Here is a 23,866-nt window from a genome sequence, read left to right as displayed (position 1 = left end):
CATGTTCTGTCTGCCATGTCATGTTACTGTCTGTCATGTCATATTACTGTATGCCATGTCATGTTACTGTCTGCCATGTCATATTAATGTCTGTCATGTCATATTACTGTATACCATGGCATGTTACTGTCTGTCATCTCATATTACTGTATGCCATGTCATGTTACTGTAAGTCTTCTCATGTTACTGTCTGCCATGTCATGTTACTGTCTGTCATCTCATGTTACTGTATGTCATGTTACTGTGTCATCTCATGTTCTGTCTGCCATGTAATGTTACTGTCTGTCATGTCATGTTACTGTCTGTCATGTCATGTTACTGTCTGTCATCTCATGTTACTGTATGCCATGTCATGTTACTGTCTGTCATCTCATGTTACTGTATGCCATGTCATGTTACTGTAAGTGTTCTCATGTTACTGTCTGCCAAGTCATGTTACTGTAAGTGTTCTCATGTTACTGTCTGTCATCTCATGTTACTGTAAGTGTTCTCATGTTACTATCTGCCATGTCATGTTACTGTATACCATGTCATGTTACTGTAAGTCATCTTATGTTACTGTGTGTCATGCTGTGTCATCTCATGTTACTGTCTGTCATCTCATGTTCTGTCTGCCATGTCATGTTACTGTAAGTGTTCTCATGTTACTGTATGCCAAGTCATGTTACTGTGTCATCTCATGTTACTGTCTGTCATCTCATGTTCTGTCTGCCATGTCATGTTACTGTATACCATGTCATGTTACTGTCTGTCATCTCATGTTACTGTATGCCATGTCATGTTACTGTCTGTCATCTCATGTTACTGTATGCCATGTCATGTTACTGTAAGTGTTCTCATGTTACTGTCTGCCAAGTCATGTTACTGTAAGTGTTCTCATGTTACTGTCTGCCATGTCATGTTACTGTCTGTCATCTCATGTTACTGTATGTCATGCTGTGTCATGTTACTGTAAGTCATCTTATGTTACTGTATGTCATGCTGTGTCATGTTACTGTGTCATCTCATGTTACTGTCTGCCATGTCATGTTACTGTCTGTGATCTCATGTTACTGTGTCATCTCATGTTACTGTATGTCATGCTGTGTCATGTTACTGTGTCATCTCATGTTCTGTCTGCCATGTCATGTTACTGTCTGCCATGTCATGTTACTGTCTGCCATGTCATGTTACTGTCTGCCATGTCATATTACTGTATACCATGTCATGTTACTGTCTGTCATCTCATGTTACTGTATGTCATGCAGTGTCATGTTACTGTAAGTCATCTTATGTTACTGTATGTCATGCTGTGTCATGTTACTGTATGTCATCTCATGTTACTGTATGTCATCTCATGTTACTGTCTGCCATGTCATGTTACTGTCTGTCATGCTGTGTCATGTTACTGTAAGTCATCTTATGTTACTGTATGTCATGCTGTGTCATGTTACTGTGTCATCTCATGTTACTGACTGTCTTCTCATGTTCTGTCTGCCATGTCATGTTACTGTCTGTCATGTCATATTACTGTATGCCATGTCATGTTACTGTCTGCCATGTCATATTAATGTCTGTCATGTCATATTACTGTATACCATGGCATGTTACTGTCTGTCATCTCATATTACTGTATGCCATGTCATGTTACTGTAAGTCTTCTCATGTTACTGTCTGCCATGTCATGTTACTGTCTGTCATCTCATGTTACTGTCTGTCATCTCATGTTCTGTCTGCCATGTCATGTTCCTGTCTGCCATGTCATGTTCCTGTCTGCCATGTCATGTTACCGTCTGTCATCTCATCTTACTGTCTGTCATGTCATGTTATTGTCTGTCATCTCATGTTACTGTATGCCATGTCATGTTACTGTCTGCCATGTCATGTTACTGTATGCCATGTCATGTTACTGTAAGTGTTCTCATGTTACTGTCTGCCATGTCATGTTACTGTCTGCCCTGTCATGTTACTCTATACCATGTCATGTTACTGTCTGTCATCTCATGTTACTGTAAGTGTTCTCATGTTACTGTCTGTCATCTCATGTTACTGTATGTCATGCTGTGTCATGTTACTGTAAGTCATCTTATGTTATTGTATGTCATGCTGTGTCATCTCATGTTACTGTCTGTCATCTCATGTTCTGTCTGCCATGTCATGTTACTGTAAGTGTTCTCATGTTACTGTATGCCATGTCATGTTACTGTGTCATCTCATGTTACTGTCTGCCATGTCATGTTCTGTCTGCCATGTCATGTTACTGTCTGCCATGTCATGTTACTGTATGCCTGTCATGTTACTGTCTGTCATCTCATGTTACTGTATGTCATGTTACTGTCTGTCATCTCATGTTACTGTATGCCATGTTATGTTACTGTAAGTGTTCTCATGTTACTGTCTGCCATGTCATGTTACTGTAAGTGTACTCATGTTACTGTCTGCCATGTCATGTTACTGTCTGTCATGCTGTGTCATGTTACTGTAAGTCATCTTATGTTACTGTATGTCATGCTGTGTCATGTTACTGTGTCATCTCATGTTACTGTCTGTCATCTCATGTTACTGTCTGTCATCTCATGTTCTGTCTGCCATGTCATGTTACTGTCTGTCATGTCATGTTACTGTATACCATGTCATGTTACTGTTTGTCATCTATTGTTACTGTATGCCATGTAATGTTACTGTAAGTGTTCTCATGTTACTGTCTGCCATGTCATGTTACTGTCTGCCATGTCATGTTACTGTCTGTCATCTCATGTTACTGTATGTCATGTTACTGTGTCATCTCATGTTACTGTATGCCATGTCATGTTACTGTTAGTGTTTTCATGTTACTGTCTGTCATCTCATGTTACTGTATGTCATGCTGTGTAATGTTACTGTAAGTCATCTTATGTTACTGTATGTCATGCTGTGTCATGTTACTGTGTCATCTCATGTTCTGTCTGCAATTTCATGTTACTGTCTGCCATGTCATGTTACTGTATGCCATGTCATGTTACTGTCTGTCATCTCATGTTACTGTATGCCATGTAATGTTACTGTAAGTGTTCTCATGTTACTGTCTGCCATGTCATGTTACTGTAAGTGTTCTCATGTTACTGTCTGCCATGTCATGTTACTGTCTGCCATGTCATGTTACTGTCTGTCATCTCATGTTACTGTATGTCATGCTGTGTCATGTTACTGTAAGTCATCTTATGTTACTGTATGTCATGCTGTCATGTTACTGTCTGTCATCTCATGTTACTGTCTGTCATCTCATGCTACTGTCTGCCATGTCATGTTACTGTATACCATGTCATGTTACTATCTGTCATCTCATGTTACTGTATGCCAAGTCATGTTACTGTAAGTGTTCTCATGTTACTGTAAGTGTTCTCATGTTACTGTCTGCCATGTCATGTTACTGTCTGTTATCTCATGTTACTGTATGTCATGCTGTGTCATGTTACTGTATTTCATCTCATGTTACTGTATGCCATCTCATGTTACTGTGTCATCTTTTATTACTGTCTGCCATGTCATGTTACTGTCTGCCATGTCATGTTACTGTCTGTCATCTCATGTTACTGTATGTCATGTTACTGTCTGCCATGTAATGTTACTGTGTCATCTCATGTTACTGTCTGCCATGTCATGTTACTGTCTGTCATGTCATGTTACTGTATACCATGTCATGTTACTGTCTGTCATCTCATGTTACTGTATGCCATGTCATTTTACTGTAAGTGTTCTCATGTTACTGTCTGTTATCTCATGTTACTATTTGTCATACTGTGTCATGTTACAGAATGTCATCTCATGTTACTGTATGTCATCTCATGTTACTGTGTCATCTTTTATTACTTTCTGCCATGTCATGTTACTGTCTGCCATGTCATGTTACTATCTGTCATCTCATGTTACTGTCTGCCATGTCATGTTACTGTCTGTCATCTCATGTTACTGTCTGTCATCTCTTGTTACTGTCTGTCATCTCTTGTTACTGTATGTCATCTCATGTTACTGTAAGTGTTCTCATTTTACTGTCTGCCATGTCATGTTACTGTATGCCATGTCATGTTACTGCAAGTGTTCTCATGTTACTGTCTGCCATGTCATGTTACTGTGTCAACTCATGTTACTGTCTGCCATGTCATGTTACTGTCTGTCATGTCACTGTCTGTCATGTCATGTTACTGTATACCATGTCATGTTACTGTCTGTCATCTCATGTTACTGTCTGCCATGTCATGTTACTGTCTGTCATGTCATGTTACTGTCTGCCATGTCATGTTACTGTCTGTCATGTCATGTTACTGTATACCATGTCATGTTACTGTCTGCCATGTCATGTTACTGTCTGCCATGTCATGTTACTGTCTGCCATCTCATGTTACTGTCTGCCATGTCATGTTACTGTCTGTCATGTCATGTTACTGTCTGCCATGTCATGTTGCTGTCTGCCATGTCATGTTACTGTCTGCCATGTCATGTTACTGTCTGTCATGTCATGTTACTGTCTGCCATGTCATGTTACTGTCTGCCATGTCATGTTACTGTCTGCCATGTCATGTTACTGTCTGTCATCTCATGTTACTGTCTGACATGTCATGTTACTGTGTCAACTCATGTTACTGTCTGCCATGTCATGTTACTGTCTGCCATGTCATGTTACTGTCTGTCATGTCATGTTACTGTATGCCATGTCATGTTACTGTAAGTGTTCTCATGTTACTGTAAGTGATCTCATGCCATGTCATGTTACTATATGCCATGTTACTGAATGCTATGTCATGTTACTGTGTCATCTCATGTTACTGTCTGCCATGTCATGTTACTTTGTCATCTCATGTTACTGTGTCATCTCATGTTACTATATGCCATGTCATGTTACTGTATGCCATTTCATATTACTGTAAGTCATCTCATGTTACTGTATGCCATGCCATGTTACTGTAAATTATCTCATGTTACTTTATGCCATGTTACTATATGCCGCCTCATGTTACATCATCTCATGTTACTATATGCCATGTCATGTTACTGTCTGTCATCTCATGTTACTAAATGCCGTGCCATGTCATGTTACTGTAAGTCATCTAGTGTTGCTGTATGCCTTGTCACGTTACTGTCAGCCACCTAGTGTTGCTGTATGTCATGTCATGTTACTGTAAGTCATCTAGTGTTACTGTATGCCATGTCATGTTACTGTACATAATCTAGTGTTGCTGTATGCCATGTCATGTTACTGTACATAATCTAGTGTTGCTGTATGCCATGTTACGTTACTGTAAGTCATCTAGTGTTACTGTATGCCATGTCACGTTACTGTAAGTCATCTAGTGTTGCTGTATGCCATGTCACGTTACTGTAAGTCATCTAGTGTTGCTGTATGCCATGTCACTTTACTGTAAGTCATCTACTGTATACTGTATGCCATGTCACGTTACTGTAAGTAATCTAGTGTTGTTGTATGCCATGTCACGTTACTGCAAGTCATCTAGTGTTGCTGTATGTCATGTCATGTTACTGTAAGTCATCTAGTGTTGCTGTATGTCATGTCATGTTACTGTAAGTCATCTAGTGTTGCTGTATGCCATGTCATGTTACTGTAAGTCATCTAGTGTTGCTGTATGCCATGTCATGTTACTGTAAGTCATCTCATGTTGCTTTGCACTCTGTCACGTTACTGCATGTCATTTTATGTTACTTTACAGTATGTTGTTACCCCAGAGTGTAAGTTACTGTCAGGCATCTAATGCTACTCTGCATCATCTCATGGTACTGTGCATCATCTCATGGTACTGTACACAATCTCAAGTTACATACCAATCCATGGTGTTATGAAGTAATAGCCAAAATTGTTCTTTGGATCTGTAAGGAAACAGGTTTAATATTAATATTCTAAAAGTATTCCTCATACATAGTAAGTACAACATTGTTACACATCGAATTTTAATGAACCAGTAACACATATACACAGATGCGAAACAGCGCATCACTGGTGCGCACAGCAAGATTTGGGTAGGGACCCAGTGATCCCATTATAAACTCCTGTTCTGATCTCAAAAGAGCCTCTTCTGAGTATGCATGGCCGGCCTGGGACATGCACCCATCCCATACTTCCGGGAGGGAGCTGAATGTCTGCGTGCAGCGGGTGGCGTGGCCGGGTATTACGAGGCATGCACTCTGCTCTTATAAAACCATAGCAGGGGCTAGAGACTCATAGACATCTCAGTCATCTCAGTGATGTCACCACTTCCTAGCGGATTGGTAGGCTGGATATTGAGGCTTGCATACAGTAGCCTCTCCCCTGGAGGTGATTGGTTTATTAGAGAGGATCATGATGACCCACTGAAAGCAGCACAGAGGCCTTACTCTAATGTCACCCTTGTTATGTACATTAGGGTTGGGTACAGGATGCTGACGCTTGGGAACCTGGAGGTCAGAATCCCGACGCCGGCACAGGGTTAGGATACCGACACCTATCGTTAAGTCTACTAACCCTACCCCTCCGACCCCGCAGCCTAAACCTAACCCTCCCCCAAGCGCCTAACCCCACTACTTACCGTCGGGATGCTGGCAGTCGGCATTGTGAGCGCTTGTATCCTGACAGCTGGAATTTAAACTACATCCCGTAAATTGCAGTTACATTTGCAAACTTGCATTTACAATGTGATGAAAACCACGATAGACCACTCATCATAGAATGTTACATCCACTTTCCAAATGCAGATAACAGTAGAAGCAGGGTTGGTCCTTACCCTGCCGGGTCAGAAGGGCCTTCGCATAGTCCGGGTGACAGATTGAGAAAGTAGCAAAAAAGTTTCCAAACCACATCGGGAATCCATATTCATATTTCTTTGCGTATCCAGCCACTATATCCAGATCTCTCCCATCTTTTTTAAACTGTTAAAATACAAACAGAGAGATTTAAGCAAAAAACAACTGAGACCCTGTCCCCCAATATACTGTCCATAGCCGTTCACTGCTACACAATGGGGCCCTGCAATGAATCCTGTCTGGTACAAGGCACAAAGCCCCCCCCCCCCTCTCCTCCCTGCTATCAGCCTATTAGTATTGTGAGTGACTGTGTACGTGGACTGGAGTAGCGCAGGGAAAGGAGAATATGTTTCCCATCTTACAAAGCCGCCAGTCACCATGGTAATAATACACGGACTGCGGGAAGTTACAGCAGAGCGCTGCTAGTGACTGATTACATAGACCTTGTTGGCATGCAGAAGAGTTTAATCTTATTAAAGAGTAGATAAAACTATGCTGATCCTATATCCTTAAGGGCCATATTCAGTTAGGGAGCAAAAAGTCAGTGCTGTGGGTTTCTGGGTATAAAGTATCTGGCACGTGCCCGCTTTATCCCCGTATTCAATTAGGAAGCAGCGAAAACGGGAGCTGGCGGAAAAGTATCAGAAAAAAAATTGGGAATTTTTGGGAAATGTCCCAGGGTCCCCCCTAAAGATGTCCAGACATGGGGGTTCACTATGGGTACCCCCATTTTAGCCTGCTGAAGGAAGTTGGGGATTGCAATAGGCGCGGCAGGTGCATAAATGCGGCTATTGAAGAAGTGGTGAAGAATAGCACTTAAGTTATATAAAAAAAAAAAAAAAAAAACCTGTTCCATCAAATTTGGGGTACATGAAAATGGGTGCAAGCATATTTTAATGTCCCTAAAATGATTTTTAAAATTTCTTCAAAAATGCACCTGCATATAAGGGAACCCCTCTGGATTTAATTTGGCTTTTTTTATAAGTGTGTTCTGTATTTTTTTTTTCTTTATCCCAAATTTAAAGGTAATTTTTTTTGGGGTGTCCCGATTTTTTTATTTTTTTTTACACATCTTTTTTAGGGTACATTCCCAGGGGCGCAGGCTTTTTTTTTTTTTTTTAAGCCTGCACCCCTAAACCCCAATTCTGCACTTTTTTTCACCAGCAAAATGCTGGTGAAAACTTATACCCGTTTTTTTACATTGACTTTTCGCACCGGCGAAAAGTCAGTGTAATTAAATGCGGAGATAATTGATATAGGTGAAAATGACGTCATCGGCGATAAATTATCACCGATTCCGACATTTCACCTCACATTGAATATGGCCCTAAGACTTTCTGCAGGTTCCAGAGCTAGCAACAAGTGTCTGCTATACAGGTCTCAGGAATACATACATAACTAAAGCTGGGTACAGTGGCGGCTACAGGCACAGGCAAGCTGGTCTGTCGCCCGGAGCGACATTTTATCCGGCGGGCGCAGGAAACGCCCACTCTCCCTCCTGACGACAGTGTGATAATGTTCAGAAAAGGGAAAGAAAGTTCTCTCTCTCTCTTTTTGGGGGGCACAAGAATCTACCTTGTACAGTAAAACTTAACATTAAATGTTATGTCACAAAGGAATCATAGGAAACGAAAAACTTAAATTATAAACATACAATAAAATACATACAGTACAATAATTGCACAAGGTTATATTAAAGAATATAACACTTTTATCATATCAAACAGCACATCAGAGAGTGGTCAAGATCTATAAAAATAGATTTAATAATCCAAGGTACCAATACCACAATACAAAATGTAATAGAAACCACCCCTGATTGGTTCTCATACAGCTGTAGCCAAGAAGAGGTTTTTAAGTTAGTATATATGTTTTTTATACCAGGGGAAAAATATCCCAATATCTCTAAGACTAGCACAATCCAACCGCATATGAATTAATAGAAGAGGATTAACAGGTAGTGATCTATAATCTTCTGAGGAGGAAAAAAAGCAAATGAGTATTCAAATCCCAATTTAGGAGCATTTTTCCTTATATATCAATCATCTCAACATAGTATCTTTTTAATGCATCTGTAAAGTAAATATTTTTTCAGACTAGGGGGCCTATTCATCAACACTAAATTAACGTTTTTAAGGACATTTTCCTTAAATAACGTTATTTTAGTATTAATAAAGCCACTTAGCACAGGTGATATCACTGATATCTCCTTGCTAAGTCCCCCTGCGTTAATTTCCACACTCCCCATACATTAGTACATTAGTATGGGTACATTAGTACATTAGTATTAGTACATTAGTATGGGTACATTAGTACATTAGTATGGGGATATTAGTACATTAGTATGGGGATATTAGTACATTAGTATGGGTACATTAGTATGGGTACATTAGTACATTAGTATGGGGATATTAGTACATTAGTATGGGTACATTAGTATGGGTACATTAGTATGGGTACATTAGTATGGGTACATTAGTACATTAGTATGGGGATATTAGTACATTAGTATGGGGATATTAGTACATTAGTAGGGGTACATTAGTATGGGTACATTAGTACATTAGTATGGGTACATTAGTATGGGTACATTAGTACATTAGTATGGGTACATTAGTATGGGTACATTAGTACATTAGTATGGGGATGTGGAAATTATGGTATTCATCAAATTCCGAAAATGTATGAATTTTCGGAATTTGATGGAGGTACTATCCGCCACTGTGAGGTGGCGAATAGCAGGTGAAACTTACCTGCTGCCAGTTGGACAGGTCCCCCGGCGTCTTCCTCCGGCGGTCTGGTGCGTCCTCTGGCTCCGGAGGCTCGTCGGACACTGGGCCTGATTCAGAGCCGGACGCTATTTGCACTCGCTCGTTCAGAAAAAGTGGCTGGCTATTTAAATTGAGCGCTCTCTCTTTGCGGTCTGTTGACGCCTCTGTCTGAGCGAGCGTCCGAAACATGCGCTCGCTATTTTGTAAAGACGCCCCTTGGCCGCTCGCATCATACGTCATCTCCGCTATTTATTGGATTAATCAAGTACATCGAAAGGCGTATGAACTGCTCGCTATTCTTGTGGTAGCATTTTCCTACAGCAATCATGCGAGCAGTTCAGGCTACAAGACAACCAAGTGACGTGGTCGATGACGCTGCTTTGTTAATTATGCACACCCTTAAATGCCCATTTTGACCTTTAAGCACGCCTGCGGTCGGATCTCCACTCCCCATTTTCAAGCACCTTCCCCTGTTATCACCCACAAACTCCTCATCCTGTCACTCAAATTAGCAGGCACTCGCTATTTTGCAAGCACACGATTTCCGACTGCACTGACTGGTTGGCGCATGCGCATTACGACCCATACGCATGCGCAGATGTGCGAACATCGCTCGGAGTGAACGAGCGGCCGCTTACGAGTGGCTCTGAATCAGGCCCACTGTGTTCTCCCAGCAGAACACAATAAAGATTAGAAAAGAAAAATATATACTTTTTTTTTTCTAATCCGTACTGTGGTGTGATGGGAGACCATGTGACAGACCAGCAGGACGAAGCTGGAGGCTGCTGCGCGGACAGGTAAGTGCTGATGGGGGGAGAAGGTGAGCGGAGGGGGGGACACAAACTTACCGCATGTGTAGGCAGTGCTGGGCATGCGCTGGGTTAACGAATGTAACAGCGCATGCGCAGCACGGATTCCAGCTGCGGTAAAATAGATAGTTAGGGATAACTATCTATTTCCCGATAAGCTGTCATCGCAAAAATGACAGGTACCGGAATAGATAGTTATAGGGAGGAGGAATGATGGATTCCTCTGGTAATTAGGTAGAACTCCATGCGAGCTCTAAACCTAATTACCTCCAGGGAAAGTTTAGTAATGATGAATAGGCTCCACAGTGCAAAAATATTTTTGCAGGAGTAAAATTGTGGATCAGTGTAGTTTCACTAGTCTGGATTAATTTAAGGTGTGGTAAAGGAAGTAATTAAATACCACAGTAATTAGTATCAGGTGAGTACCAAAAAGGATAGTGAAAAAATACTGCTCAGTATAGTATGGTGGCTGCTGTATCCCCTATACAAATGTAGCTAATGGGGCAAGAGCGGACCTGCCTCCTATATCCTGGCAGTATGAAGAAAGATAGATAAACAGCAGATGCTAAAATCTAACTCGCTGGGAGTCTGGTGAAATCAGCGGAGGTCCCTGGTGCAGAGACCAGTAAATGAGAGTGTTATATGTATGGCCTCCCTGGTGCAGTGACCAGTAAATGAGAGTGCTATATGTATGGGCTCCCTGGTGCAGTGACCAGTAAATAAGAGTACTTTATGTATGGGCTCCCTGGTGCAGTGCCCAGTAAATGAGAGTGCTATATGTATGGCCTCCCTGGTGCAGTGACCAGTAAATGAGAGTGCTATATGTATGGCCTCCCTGGTACAGTGACCAGTAAATGAGGGTGCTATATGTATAGGCTCTCTGGTGCAGTGACCAGTAAATGAGAGCGCTACATGTATGGGCTCCCTGGTGCAGTGAACAGTAAATGAGTGCTATATGTATGGGTTCCCTGGTGCAGTGACCAGTAAATGAGAGTGCTATATGTTTTTGCTCCCTGGTGCAGTGACCAGTAAATAAGAGTACTTTATGTATGGGCTCCCTGGTGCAGTGCCCAGTAAATGAGTGCTATATGTATGGGCTCCCTGGTGCAGTGACCAGTAAATGAGAGTGCTATATGTATGGGCTCCCTGGTGCAGTGACCAGTAAATGAGAGTACTTTATGTATGGGCTCCCTGGTGCAGTGCCCAGTAAATGAGAGTGCTATATGCATGGGCTCCCTGGTGCAGTGATCAGTAAATGAGAGTGCTATATGTATGGCCTCCCTGGTGCAGTGACCAGTAAATGAGAGTGCTATATGTATGGCCTCCCTGGTGCAGTGACCAGTAAAAGAGAGTGCTATATGTATAGGCTCCCTGGTGCAGTGATCAGTAAATGAGAGCGCTATATGTATGGGCTCCCTGGTGCAGTGACCAGTAAATGAGTGCTATATGTATGGGCTCCCTGGTGCAGTGACCAGTAAATGAGAGTGCTATATGTATGGGCTCCCTGGTGCAGTGACCAGTAAATGAGAGCGCTATATGTATGGGCTCCTTGGTGCAGTGGCCAGTAAATGAGAGTACTTTATGCATGGGCTCCCTGGTGCAGTGCCCAGTAAATGAGAGTGCTATATGTATGGGCTCCCTGGTGCAGTGACCAGTAAATGAGAGTGCTATATGTATGGCCTCCCTGGTGCAGTGAGCAGTAAATGAGGGTGCTATATGTATAGGCTCCCTGGTGCAGTGACCAGTAAATGAGAGTGCTATATGTATGGGCTCCCTGGTGCAGTGACCAGTAAATGAGTGCTATATGTATGGGCTCCCTGGTGCAGTGACCAGTAAATGATAGTGCTATATGTATGGGCTCCCTGGTGCAGTGACCAGTAAATGAGTGCTATATGTATGGGCTCCCTGGTGCAGTGACCAGTAAATGAGAGCACTATATGTATGGGCTCCCTGGTGCAGTGACCAGTAAATGAGAGTACTTTATGTATGGGCTCCCTTGTGCAGTGCCCAGTAAATGAGAGTGCTATATGTATGGGCTCCCTGTTGCAGTGCCCAGTAAATGAGAGTGCTATATGTATGGCCTCCCTGGTGCAGTGACCAGTAAATGAGAGTGCTGTATGTATGGCCTCCCTGGTACAGTGACCAGTAAATGAGGGTGCAATATGTATAGGCTCCCTGGTGCAGTGACCAGTAAATGAGAGCGCTACATGTATGGGCTCCCTCGTGCAGTGACCAGTAAAGGAGTGCTATATGTATGGGCTCCCTGGTGCAGTGACCAGTAAATGAGAGTGCTATATGTGTAGGCTCCCTGGTGCAGTGAGCAGTAAATGAGAGCGCTATATGTATCGGCTCCCTGGTGCTGTGACCAGTAAATGAGTGCTATATGTATGGGCTCCCTGGTGCAGTGACCAGTAAATGAGAGTGCTATATGTATGGGCTCCCTGGTGCAGTGACCAGTAAATGAGTGCTATATGTATGGGATCCCTGGTGCAGTGACCAGTAAATGAGAGCGCTATATATATAGCCTACCTGGTGCAGTGACCAGTAAATGAGAGTGCTATATGTATGGGCTCCCTGGTGCAGTGACCAGTAAATGAGAGCGCTATATGTATGGACTCCCTGGTACAGTGACCAGTAAATGAGAGTACTTTATGTATGGGCTCCCTGGTGCAGTGCCCAGTAAATGAGAGTGCTATATGCATGGGCTCCCTGGTGCAGTGCCCAGTAAATGAGAGTGCTATATGTATGGGCTCCCTGGTGCAGTGACCAGTAAATGAGAGTGCTATATGTATGGCATCCCTGGTGCAGTGACCAGTAAATGAGAGTGCTATATGTATAGGCTCCCTGGTGCAGTGATCAGTAAATGAGAGCGCTATATGTATGGGCTCCCTGGTGCAGTGACCAGTAAATGAGTGCTATATGTATGGGCTCCCTGGTGCAGTGACCAGTAAATGAGAGTGCTATATGTATGGGCTCACTGGTGCAGTGACCAGTAAATGAGAGCGCTATATGTATGGGCTCCTTGGTGCAGTGACCAGTAAATGAGAGTACTTTATGCATGGGCTCCCTGGTGCAGTGCCCAGTAAATGAGAGTGCTATATGTATGGGCTCCCTGGTGCAGTGACCAGTAAATGAGAGTGCTATATGTATGGCCTCCCTGGTGCAGTGAGCAGTAAATGTGGGTGCTATATGTATAGGCTCCCTTGTGCAGTGACCAGTAAATGAGAGCGCTATATGTATGGGCTCCCTGGTGCAGTGACCAGTAAATGAGTGCTATATGTATGGGCTCCCTGGTGCAGTGACCAGTAAATGATAGTGCTATATGTATGGGCTCCCTGGTGCAGTGACCAGTAAATGAGTGCTATATGTATGGGCTCCCTGGTGCAGTGACCAGTAAATGAGAGCACTATTTGTATGGGCTCCCTGGTGCAGTGACCAGTAAATGAGAGTACTTTATGTATGGGCTCCCTTGTGCAGTGCCCAGTAAATGAGAGTGCTATATGTATGGGCTCCCTGTTGCAGTGCCCAGTAAATGAGAGTGCTATATGTATGGCCTCCCTGGTGCAGTGACCAGTAAATGAGAGTGCTATATGTATGGCCTCCCTGGTACAGTGACCAGTAAATGAGGGTGCAATATGTATAGGCTCCCTGGTGCAGTGACCAGTAAATGAGAGCGCTACATGTATGGGCTCCCTCGTGCAGTGACCAGTAAATGAGTGCTATATGTATGGGCTCCCTGGTGCAGTGACCAGTAAATGAGAGTGCTATATGTTTAGGCTCCCTGGTGCAGTGACGAGTAAATGAGAGCGCTATATGTATCGGCTCCCTGGTGCAGTGACCAGTAAATGAGTGCTATATGTATGGGCTCCCTGGTGCAGTGACCAGTAAATGAGAGTGCTATATGTATGGGCTCCCTGGTGCAGTGACCAGTAAATGAGTGCTATATGTATGGGATCCCTGGTGCAGTGACCAGTAAATGAGAGCGCTATATATATAGCCTACCTGGTGCAGTGACCAGTAAATGAGAGTGCTATATGTATGGGCTCCCTGGTGCAGTGACCAGTAAATGAGAGTGCTTTATGTATGGGATCCCTGGTGCAGTGACCAGTAAATGAGAGTGCTATATGTATGGGCTCCCTGGTGCTGTGTCCAGTAAATGAGAGTGCTATATGTATGGCCTCCCTGGTGCAGTGACCAGTAAATGAGAGTGCTATATGTATGGGCTCCCTGGTGCAGTGACCAGTAAATGAGAGTGTTATATGTATGGCCTCCCTGGTGCAGTGACCAGTAAATGAGAGTGCTATATGTATGGCCTCCCTGGTGCAGTGAGCAGTAAATGTGGGTGCTATATGTATAGGCTCCCTGGTGCAGTGACCAGTAAATGAGAGCGCTATATGTATGGGCTCCCTGGTGCAGTGACCAGTAAATGAGTGCTATATGTATGGGCTCCCTGGTGCAGTGACCAGTAAATGATAGTGCTATATGTATGGGCTCCCTGGTGCAGTGACCAGTAAATGAGTGCTATATGTATGGGCTCCCTGGTGCAGTGACCAGTAAATGAGAGCACTATATGTATGGGCTCCCTGGTGCAGTGACCAGTAAATGAGAGTACTTTATGTATGGGCTCCCTTGTGCAGTGCCCAGTAAATGAGAGTGCTATATGTATGGGCTCCCTGTTGCAGTGCCCAGTAAATGAGAGTGCTATATGTATGGCCTCCCTGGTGCAGTGACCAGTAAATGAGAGTGCTATATGTATGGCCTCCCTGGTACAGTGACCAGTAAATGAGGGTGCAATATGTATAGGCTCCCTGGTGCAGTGACCAGTAAATGAGAGCGCTACATGTATGGGCTCCCTCGTGCAGTGACCAGTAAATGAGTGCTATATGTATGGGCTCCCTGGTGCAGTGACCAGTAAATGAGAGTGCTATATGTGTAGGCTCCCTGGTGCAGTGACGAGTAAATGAGAGCGCTATATGTATCGGCTCCCTGGTGCAGTGACCAGTAAATGAGTGCTATATGTATGGGCTCCCTGGTGCAGTGACCAGTAAATGAGAGTGCTATATGTATGGGCTCCCTGGTGCAGTGACCAGTAAATGAGTGCTATATGTATGGGATCCCTGGTGCAATGACCAGTAAATGAGAGCGCTATATATATAGCCTACCTGGTGCAGTGACCAGTAAATGAGAGTGCTATATGTATGGGCTCCCTGGTGCAGTGACCAGTAAATGAGAGTGCTTTATGTATGGGATCCCTGGTGCAGTGACCAGTAAATGAGAGTGCTATATGTATGGGCTCCCTGGTGCTGTGTCCAGTAAATGAGAGTGCTATATGTATGGGCTCCCTGGTGCAGTGACCAGTAAATGAGAGCGCTACATGTATGGGCTCCCTCGTGCAGTGACCAGTAAATGAGTGCTATATGTATGGGCTCCCTGGTGCAGTGACCAGTAAATGAGAGTGCTATATGTTTAGGCTCCCTGGTGCAGTGACGAGTAAATGAGAGCGCTATATGTATCGGCTCCCTGGTGCAGTGACCAGTAAATGAGTGCTATATGTATGGGCTCCCTGGTGCAGTGACCAGTAAATGAGAGTGCTATATGTATGGGCTCCCTGGTGCAGTGACCAGTAAATGAGTGCTATATGTATGGGATCCCTGGTGCAGTGACCAGTAAATGAGAGCGCTATATATATAGCCTACCTGGTGCAGTGACCAGTAAATGAGAGTGCTATATGTATGGGCTCCCTGGTGCAGTGACCAGTAAATGAGAGCGCTATATGTATGGACTCCCTGGTACAGTGACCAGTAAATGAGAGTACTTTATGTATGGGCTCCCTGGTGCAGTGCCCAGTAAATGAGAGTGCTATATGCATGGGCTCCCTGGTGCAGTGCCCAGTAAATGAGAGTGCTATATGTATGGGCTCCCTGGTGCAGTGACCAGTAAATGATAGTGCTATATGTATGGGCTCCCTGGTGCAGTGACCAGTAAATGAGTGCTATATGTATGGGCTCCCTGGTGCAGTGACCAGTAAATGAGAGCACTATATGTATGGGCTCCCTGGTGCAGTGACCAGTAAATGAGAGTACTTTATGTATGGGCTCCCTTGTGCAGTGCCCAGTAAATGAGAGTGCTATATGTATGGGCTCCCTGTTGCAGTGCCCAGTAAATGAGAGTGCTATATGTATGGCCTCCCTGGTGCAGTGACCAGTAAATGAGAGTGCTATATGTATGGCCTCCCTGGTACAGTGACCAGTAAATGAGGGTGCAATATGTATAGGCTCCCTGGTGCAGTGACCAGTAAATGAGAGCGCTACATGTATGGGCTCCCTCGTGCAGTGACCAGTAAATGAGTGCTATATGTATGGGCTCCCTGGTGCAGTGACCAGTAAATGAGAGTGCTATATGTGTAGGCTCCCTGGTGCAGTGACGAGTAAATGAGAGCGCTATATGTATCGGCTCCCTGGTGCAGTGACCAGTAAATGAGTGCTATATGTACGGGCTCCCTGGTGCAGTGACCAGTAAATGAGAGTGCTATATGTATGGGCTCCCTGGTGCAGTGACCAGTAAATGAGTGCTATATGTATGGGATCCCTGGTGCAGTGACCAGTAAATGAGAGTGCTATATATATAGCCTACCTGGTGCAGTGACCAGTAAATGAGAGTGCTATATGTATGGGCTCCCTGGTGCAGTGACCAGTAAATGAGAGTGCTTTATGTATGGGATCCCTGGTGCAGTGACCAGTAAATGAGAGTGCTATATGTATGGGCTCCCTGGTGCTGTGTCCAGTAAATGAGAGTGCTATATGTATGGCCTCCCTGGTGCAGTGACCAGTAAATGAGAGTGCTATATGTATGGGCTCCCTGGTGCAGTGACCAGTAAATGAGAGTGTTATATGTATGGCCTCCCTGGTGCAGTGACCAGTAAATTAGTGTTATATGTATGAGATCCCTGGTGCAGTGACCAGTAAATGAGAGTGCTATATGTATGGGCTCCCTGGTGCAGAGACCAGTAAATGAGAGTGCTATATGTATGGGCTCCCTGGTGCAGTGACCAGTAAATGAGAGTGTTATATGTATGGCCTCCCTGGTGCAGTGACCAGTAAATGAGAGTGCTATATGTATGGCCTCCCTGGTGCAGTGACCAGTAAATGATTGTTATATGTATGGCCTCCCTGGTGCAGTGACCAGTAAATGAGTGCTATATGTATGGGCTCCCTGGTGCAGTGACCAGTAAATGAGAGTGCTATATGTATGGGCTCCCTGGTGCAGTGACCAGTAAATGAGTGCTATATGTATGGGATCCCTGGTGCAGTGACCAGTAAATGAGAGCGCTATATATATAGCCTACCTGGTGCAGTGACCAGTAAATGAGAGTGCTATATGTATGGGCTCCCTGGTGCAGTGACCAGTAAATGAGAGTGCTTTATGTATGGGATCCCTGGTGCAGTGACCAGTAAATGAGAGTGCTATATGTATGGGCTCCCTGGTGCTGTGTCCAGTAAATGAGAGTGCTATATGTATGGCCTCCCTGGTGCAGTGACCAGTAAATGAGAGTGCTATATGTATGGGCTCCCTGGTGCAGTGACCAGTAAATGAGAGTGCTATATGTATGGCCTCCCTGTTGCAGTGACCAGTAAATTAGTGTTATATGTATGAGATCCCTGGTGCAGTGACCAGTAAATGAGAGTGCTATATGTATGGGCTCCCTGGTGCAGAGACCAGTAAATGAGAGTGCTATATGTATGGGATCCCTGGTGCAGTGACCAGTAAATGAGAGTGCTATATGTATGGGCTCCCTGGTGCAGTGACCAGTAAATGAGAGTGTTATATGTATGGCCTCCCTGGTGCAGTGACCAGTAAATGAGAGCGCTATATATATGGCCTACCTGGTGCAGTGACCAGTAAATGAGAGTGCTATATGTATGGGCTCCCTGGTGCAGTGACCAGTAAATGAGAGTGCTATATGTATGGGATCCCTGGTGCAGTGACCAGTAAATGAGAATGTTATATGTATGGGCTCCCTGGTGCAGTGACCAGTAAATGAGAGTGTTATATGTATGGCCTCCCTGGTGCAGTGACCAGTAAATGAGAGTGTTATATGTATGGGATCCCTGGTGCAGTGACCAGTAAATTAGAGTGCTATATGTATGGTCTCCCTGGTGCAGAGACCAGTAAATGAGAGTGCTATATGTATGGGCTCCCTGGTCTAGTGACCAGTAAATGAGAGTGTTATATGTATGGCCTCCCTGGTGCAGTGACCAGTAAATGAGATTGCTATATGTATGGCCTCCCTGGTGCAGTGACCAGTAAATGAGTGTTATATGTATGGCCTCCCTGGTGCAGTGACCAGTAAATGAGAGTGCTATATGTATGGGATCCCTGGTGCAGTGACCAGTAAATGAGAGTGCTATATGTATAGGCTCTCTGGTGCTGTGACCAGTAAATGAGAGTGTTATATGTATGGCCTCCCTGGTGCAGTGACCAGTAAATGAGAGTGTTATATGTATGGCCTCCCTGGTGCAGTGACCAGTAAATGAGAGTGTTATATGTATGGGATCCCTGGTGCAGTGACCAGTAAATGAGAGTGCTATATGTATGGGCTCCCTTGTTCAGTGACCAGTAAATGAGAGTACTATATGTACAGTATAAGAAATAAACAGAAAATCATGAGCAGTAGGAAATCCTGAATGATGCTGCCGCCATATATGTGAGAGATAATCTCCGACAATATGAGGTGAGTGGTTCAGGAAGCTCCAATCCCAAAAGAAGGAAGGTACAGGTAGAGAGTTGGTGTGTATAGGTCACTCTCACCCCACTGTTGTCTGAGACAGCGCAGTGGGTGGCCCAAAATTAGTAAGGTGATACCACCCAGCGAGTCCCTGAAAAGAAAAAGGTACCTGATGTTGAGTCTGTTATAGCAGTGGCGTGCTGTCAGTGGACTCCCCAAGTGCACAGCAGGTGCTCCATGGTCAAGACGTACGTTTCACCAGAGAGTGGCTTTGTCAATTGAAGTCTGTATGAGCTCAGAACTGGTCGGGTATATATTAGAGGTGAGCAGGTTCGGATTTCCGAGATCCAAACCCCCCCCCCGAGCCCCCCTGATCCGAGCCGGGAAGCGAGTCAGCCTCGGGTATTCCTGCCTGGCTCGGAACTGAAATCGAGGCAAAACGTCATCATCCCGCTGTCGGATTCTCGCTGGTTTTAGATTATTCATTCTGACTGAGTTAGGAGGGAGCTCAGTGTGTTAGACTAACTAGTCTGTTATTAAATAAAATAATAAAGTACGGCTGGCTACTGTGAAGAGGGAGGGAGGGAGCTGTTGCTGTCCATAGGGGCTGGCTGGCTGTAGAGGTATACTCATACAAAATTTTTTACAGGGGGTGCACTGTCTGCTAAGGGGTACCCTCATATAAATTTTTACAGGGGGGTGCCCTGTCTGCTGTAGGGGTACGCTCATGCAAATCATTTAGCTGTTTTTATGCTTTTTTCAAAAAAAAAATACAGATCCAAAACACAAAACCCGGAAGGGTGCTTTTGGCAAAACCAATCCAGATCCAAAACACGACGAAAGATCCAGATCCAAAACCAAAACACGAAAAGTGGCCGATGCAAACCCTTAGTATATATGTGTATGTCCGGCCAGTGATAGGTGAGAGCAAGTAGCAGGTGGCCAATCAGGTGCCACTAAAGGCGGGACTAGCCTCCAGCATATGCAATGAATTACAATGTAGCTAATTGCCTATCATAGGCTGAGCGTCCACATCTGTTAGTTTGGCTCACATGAGCATAATCATTATCATTAAGTAGGCTAGTTACTTTATTACTATTGTAGTAAGCTAGGATAGGAGAAAACGGGGCAGGTGTTATGGATCACTGAGGTTGTTGCCCTAGTTTGGCTCACATGCGCATAATCAAAATCATTATCATTGAGTAGACTAGTTATCTTGTTACTGCTATAACAAGTAGTAAGTTGGATAGGAGGAAGCAGGGCAGGTATTAAGTGTGATAATGTAAGCTCCGGGGGAGGGAGTGGAGAAGGGAAGGGGTGGGAACACAGCACGGAGCTGGGTGCAGCAAAGCCTAGCGCTGTCCCTGGATGGGACAGGACGATATAACGGGTGGTCCATACACCAAACTTACCGACTTGTGTTATCTGCTCCCCGGGCATCATCAGGCAAAGTGTTGTGAACCGTGGAAGCGTAAGGAGGGGATGGGGCTAAATGACACAGTTTCACGTAATTTACACCGCAATTCATGTTAATTATCTCCCCATCCTGCCCACATCACTAGGAAGTGGGCGGGATGCCAGACATTTGGATACTCTTCATGGGGTGCGGGGGGTTCCTTGAAAATTCGGGAGCCTCCCGAAACTTCCGGTAGGTAAGTATGGCGTACAAACTGCACGATCTGGGGTAGGACCGCACAAAATGTTGTTTCCCCGCTCATTCCAGAACCATGATGTCAGCCACCGGATCATCAGATTGGCAGATCTGTAACGTTGCACAGGAGCGCACAATAGTACGTATACACTGCATAATGTGGACATCTTGTCAACCCGATTCGACACTCTGAGTGTGAACCCAGATATATTTGTGCCTGCTCATTCTTACCATTCTAATCCTAGAAACATTATATGGGGATATTAAGTGCTAAATGACTGTTGGTTTAAAATGCACTTATACTATTATACACCCTCTGATCACAAGTTCACAACCATATAAAGTCTATTTAATAGCAGGGAATACGGTCAGATTCTTATAATAAATAGGTGTGATCCCACAAAAATTAACAAGACATTATTTTACAAGGGATTAAAATTCTAGCTTTGCCATCAAATGGAAGAATTGTCCTTCAAGGAGACCACTTCCCAGAGGTAAAAAGCTAGAGAAAGCCCCTATTGACTTTATGTACTACAGCACTATGTGGCATGATGTGGATAAGGGGAACTACAGTACTGTGTGGCATGATGTGGATAAGGGGAACTACAGCACTGTGTGGCATGATGCGGATAAGGGGAACTACAGCACTGTGTGGCATGATGCGGATAAGGGGAACTACAGCACTGTGTGGCATGATGCGGATAAGGGGAACTACAGCACTGTGTGGCATGATGCGGATAAGGGGAACTACAGCACTGTGTGGCATGATGCGGATAAGGGGAACTACAGCACTGTGTGGCATGATGCGGATAAGGGGAACTACAGCACTGTGTGGCATGATGCGGATAAGGGGAACTACAGCACTGTGTGGCATGATGCGGATAAGGGGAACTACAGCACTGTGTGGCATGATGTGGATAAGGGGAACTACAGCACTGTGTGGCATGATGAGGATAAGGGGAACTACAGCACTGTGTGGCATGATGCGGATAAGGGGAACTACAGCACTGTGTGGCATGATGAGGATAAAGGGAACTACAGCACTGTGTGGCATGATGCGGATAAGGGGAACTACAGCACTGTGTGGCATGATGCGGATATGGGGAACTACAGTACTGTGTGACATGATGCGGATAAGGGGAACTACAGCACTGTGTGGCATGATGCGGATAAGGGGAACTACAGCACTGTGTGGCATGATGCGGATAAGGGGAACTACAGCACTGTGTGGCATGATGCGGATAAGGGGAACTACAGCACTGTGTGGCATGATGCGGATAAGGGGAACTACAGCACTGTGTGGCATGATGCGGATAAGGGGAACTACAGCACTGTGTGGCATGATGTGGATAAGGGGAACTACAGCACTGTGTGGCATGATGAGGATAAGGGGAACTACAGCACTGTGTGGCATGATGCGGATAAGGGGAACTACAGCACTGTGTGGCATGATGAGGATAAAGGGAACTACAGCACTGTGTGGCATGATGCGGATAAGGGGAACTACAGCACTGTGTGGCATGATGCGGATATGGGGAACTACAGTACTGTGTAACATGATGCGGATAAGGGGAACTACAGTACTGTCTGGAATGATGTAGATAAATGGAACTACAGTACTGTGTGGCATGATGTGGATAAGGGTAACTACAGTACTGTGTGACATGATGTGGATAAGGGGAACTACAGCACTGTGCGGCATGATGTGGATAAAGGGAACTACAGCACAGTTTGGCATGATGTGGATAAGGGGAACTACAGCACTGTGTGGCATGATGTGGATAAGGGGAACTACAGCACTGTGTGGCATGATGTGGATAAGGGGGAACTACAGCACTGTGTGGCATGATGTGGATAAGGGGAACTACAGCACTGTGTGGCATGATGTGGATAAGGGGAACTACAGCACTGTGTGGCATGATGCGGATAAGGGGAACTACAGCACTGTGTGGCATGATGCGGATAAGGGGAACTACAGCACTGTGTGGCATGATGCGGATAAGGGGAACTACAGCACTGTGTGACATGATGCGGATAAGGGGAACTACAGCACTGTGTGGCATGATGTGGATAAGGGGAACAACTGCACTGTGTGGCATGATGTGGATAAGAGAAACTACTGCACTGTGTGGCATGATGTGGATAAGAGGAACTACAGTACTGTGTGGCATGATGTGGATAAGAGGAACTACAGTACTGTGTGGCATGATGTAGATATGGGGAACTACAGCACTGTGGCATGATGTGGATAAGGGGAACTACAGCACTGTGGCATGATGTGGATAAGTGGAACTGCAGTACTGTGTGGCATGATGTGGATAAGAGGAACTACAGTACTGTGTGGCATGATGTGGATAAGAGGAACTACAGTACTGTGTGGCATGATGTGGATAAGGGGAACTACAGCACTGTGGCATGATGTGGATAAGGGGAACTACAGTACTGTGTGGCATGATGTGGATAAGGGGAACTACAGTACTGTGTGGCATGATGTGGATAAGGGGAACTACAGTACTGTGTGGCATGATGTGGATAAGGGGAACTACAGTACTGTGTGGCATGATGTGGATAAGGGGAACTCAGCACTGTGGCATGATGTGGATAAGGGGAACTGCAGTACTGTGTGGCATGATGTGGATAAGAGGAACTACAGTACTGTGTGGCATGATGTGGATAAGGGGAACTACAGCACTGTGTGGCATGATGTGGATAAGGGGAACTACAGTATTGTGTGGCATGATGTGGATGTGAGGAACTACAGTACTGTGTGGCATGATGTGGATAAATGGAACTACAGCACTGTGTGGCAAGATGTGGATAAGAGGAACTACAGCACAGTGTGGCATTATGTGGATAAGGTGCACTATTGTGTGGTATAGTGTGGATAAGGTGTACTACTGTGTGGCACAATGGGAATAAGGGCTAGTACTGTGTGGCATAATGTGTATAAGTGGAGCTGTCTGACATAATGTCTATAAGGGGCACTACTGTGTGGGATAGTCTGAGTTGTGGACACTACTGTGTTGTGTAATGTGAATTGTGGTTTCTGCTGTGTGGCACAATGTGTCTAAATGTGAGTTGGAGGCATTATTTTGAGGGGCAGTAAGTGGTGGAGGAGATGTTGTGAAATGGACATCAAAGGTGGGTAGGTGCTGTGAGGTGG

At 44.7% G+C, this 23,866-nt stretch overlaps 1 protein-coding gene across 1 annotated transcript in view; it reads right to left on the bottom strand.

Moving 5' to 3' along the window:
• LOC148474691 (cytochrome P450 4B1-like) overlaps positions 1–23,866 on the bottom strand; it is a 211,998-nt gene that overhangs the window by 184,140 nt on the left and 3,992 nt on the right. Inside the window, exons 2-3 of the mRNA XM_088458236.1 lie at positions 6,729–6,873; positions 5,794–5,838 (exon numbers count right to left, since the gene is read on the bottom strand). Coding sequence (XP_088314362.1) covers positions 5,794–5,838; positions 6,729–6,873 — 190 coding nt within the window. The remainder of the gene's footprint in view (positions 1–5,793; positions 5,839–6,728; positions 6,874–23,866) is intronic.

Source organism: Taudactylus pleione, unplaced genomic scaffold, assembly GCF_031769625.1.
Source record: "Taudactylus pleione unplaced genomic scaffold, aTauple2 ptg000819l, whole genome shotgun sequence".
Lineage (NCBI taxonomy): Eukaryota > Metazoa > Chordata > Amphibia > Anura > Myobatrachidae > Taudactylus > Taudactylus pleione.
This window is presented reverse-complemented; position numbering and strand designations above follow the sequence as displayed.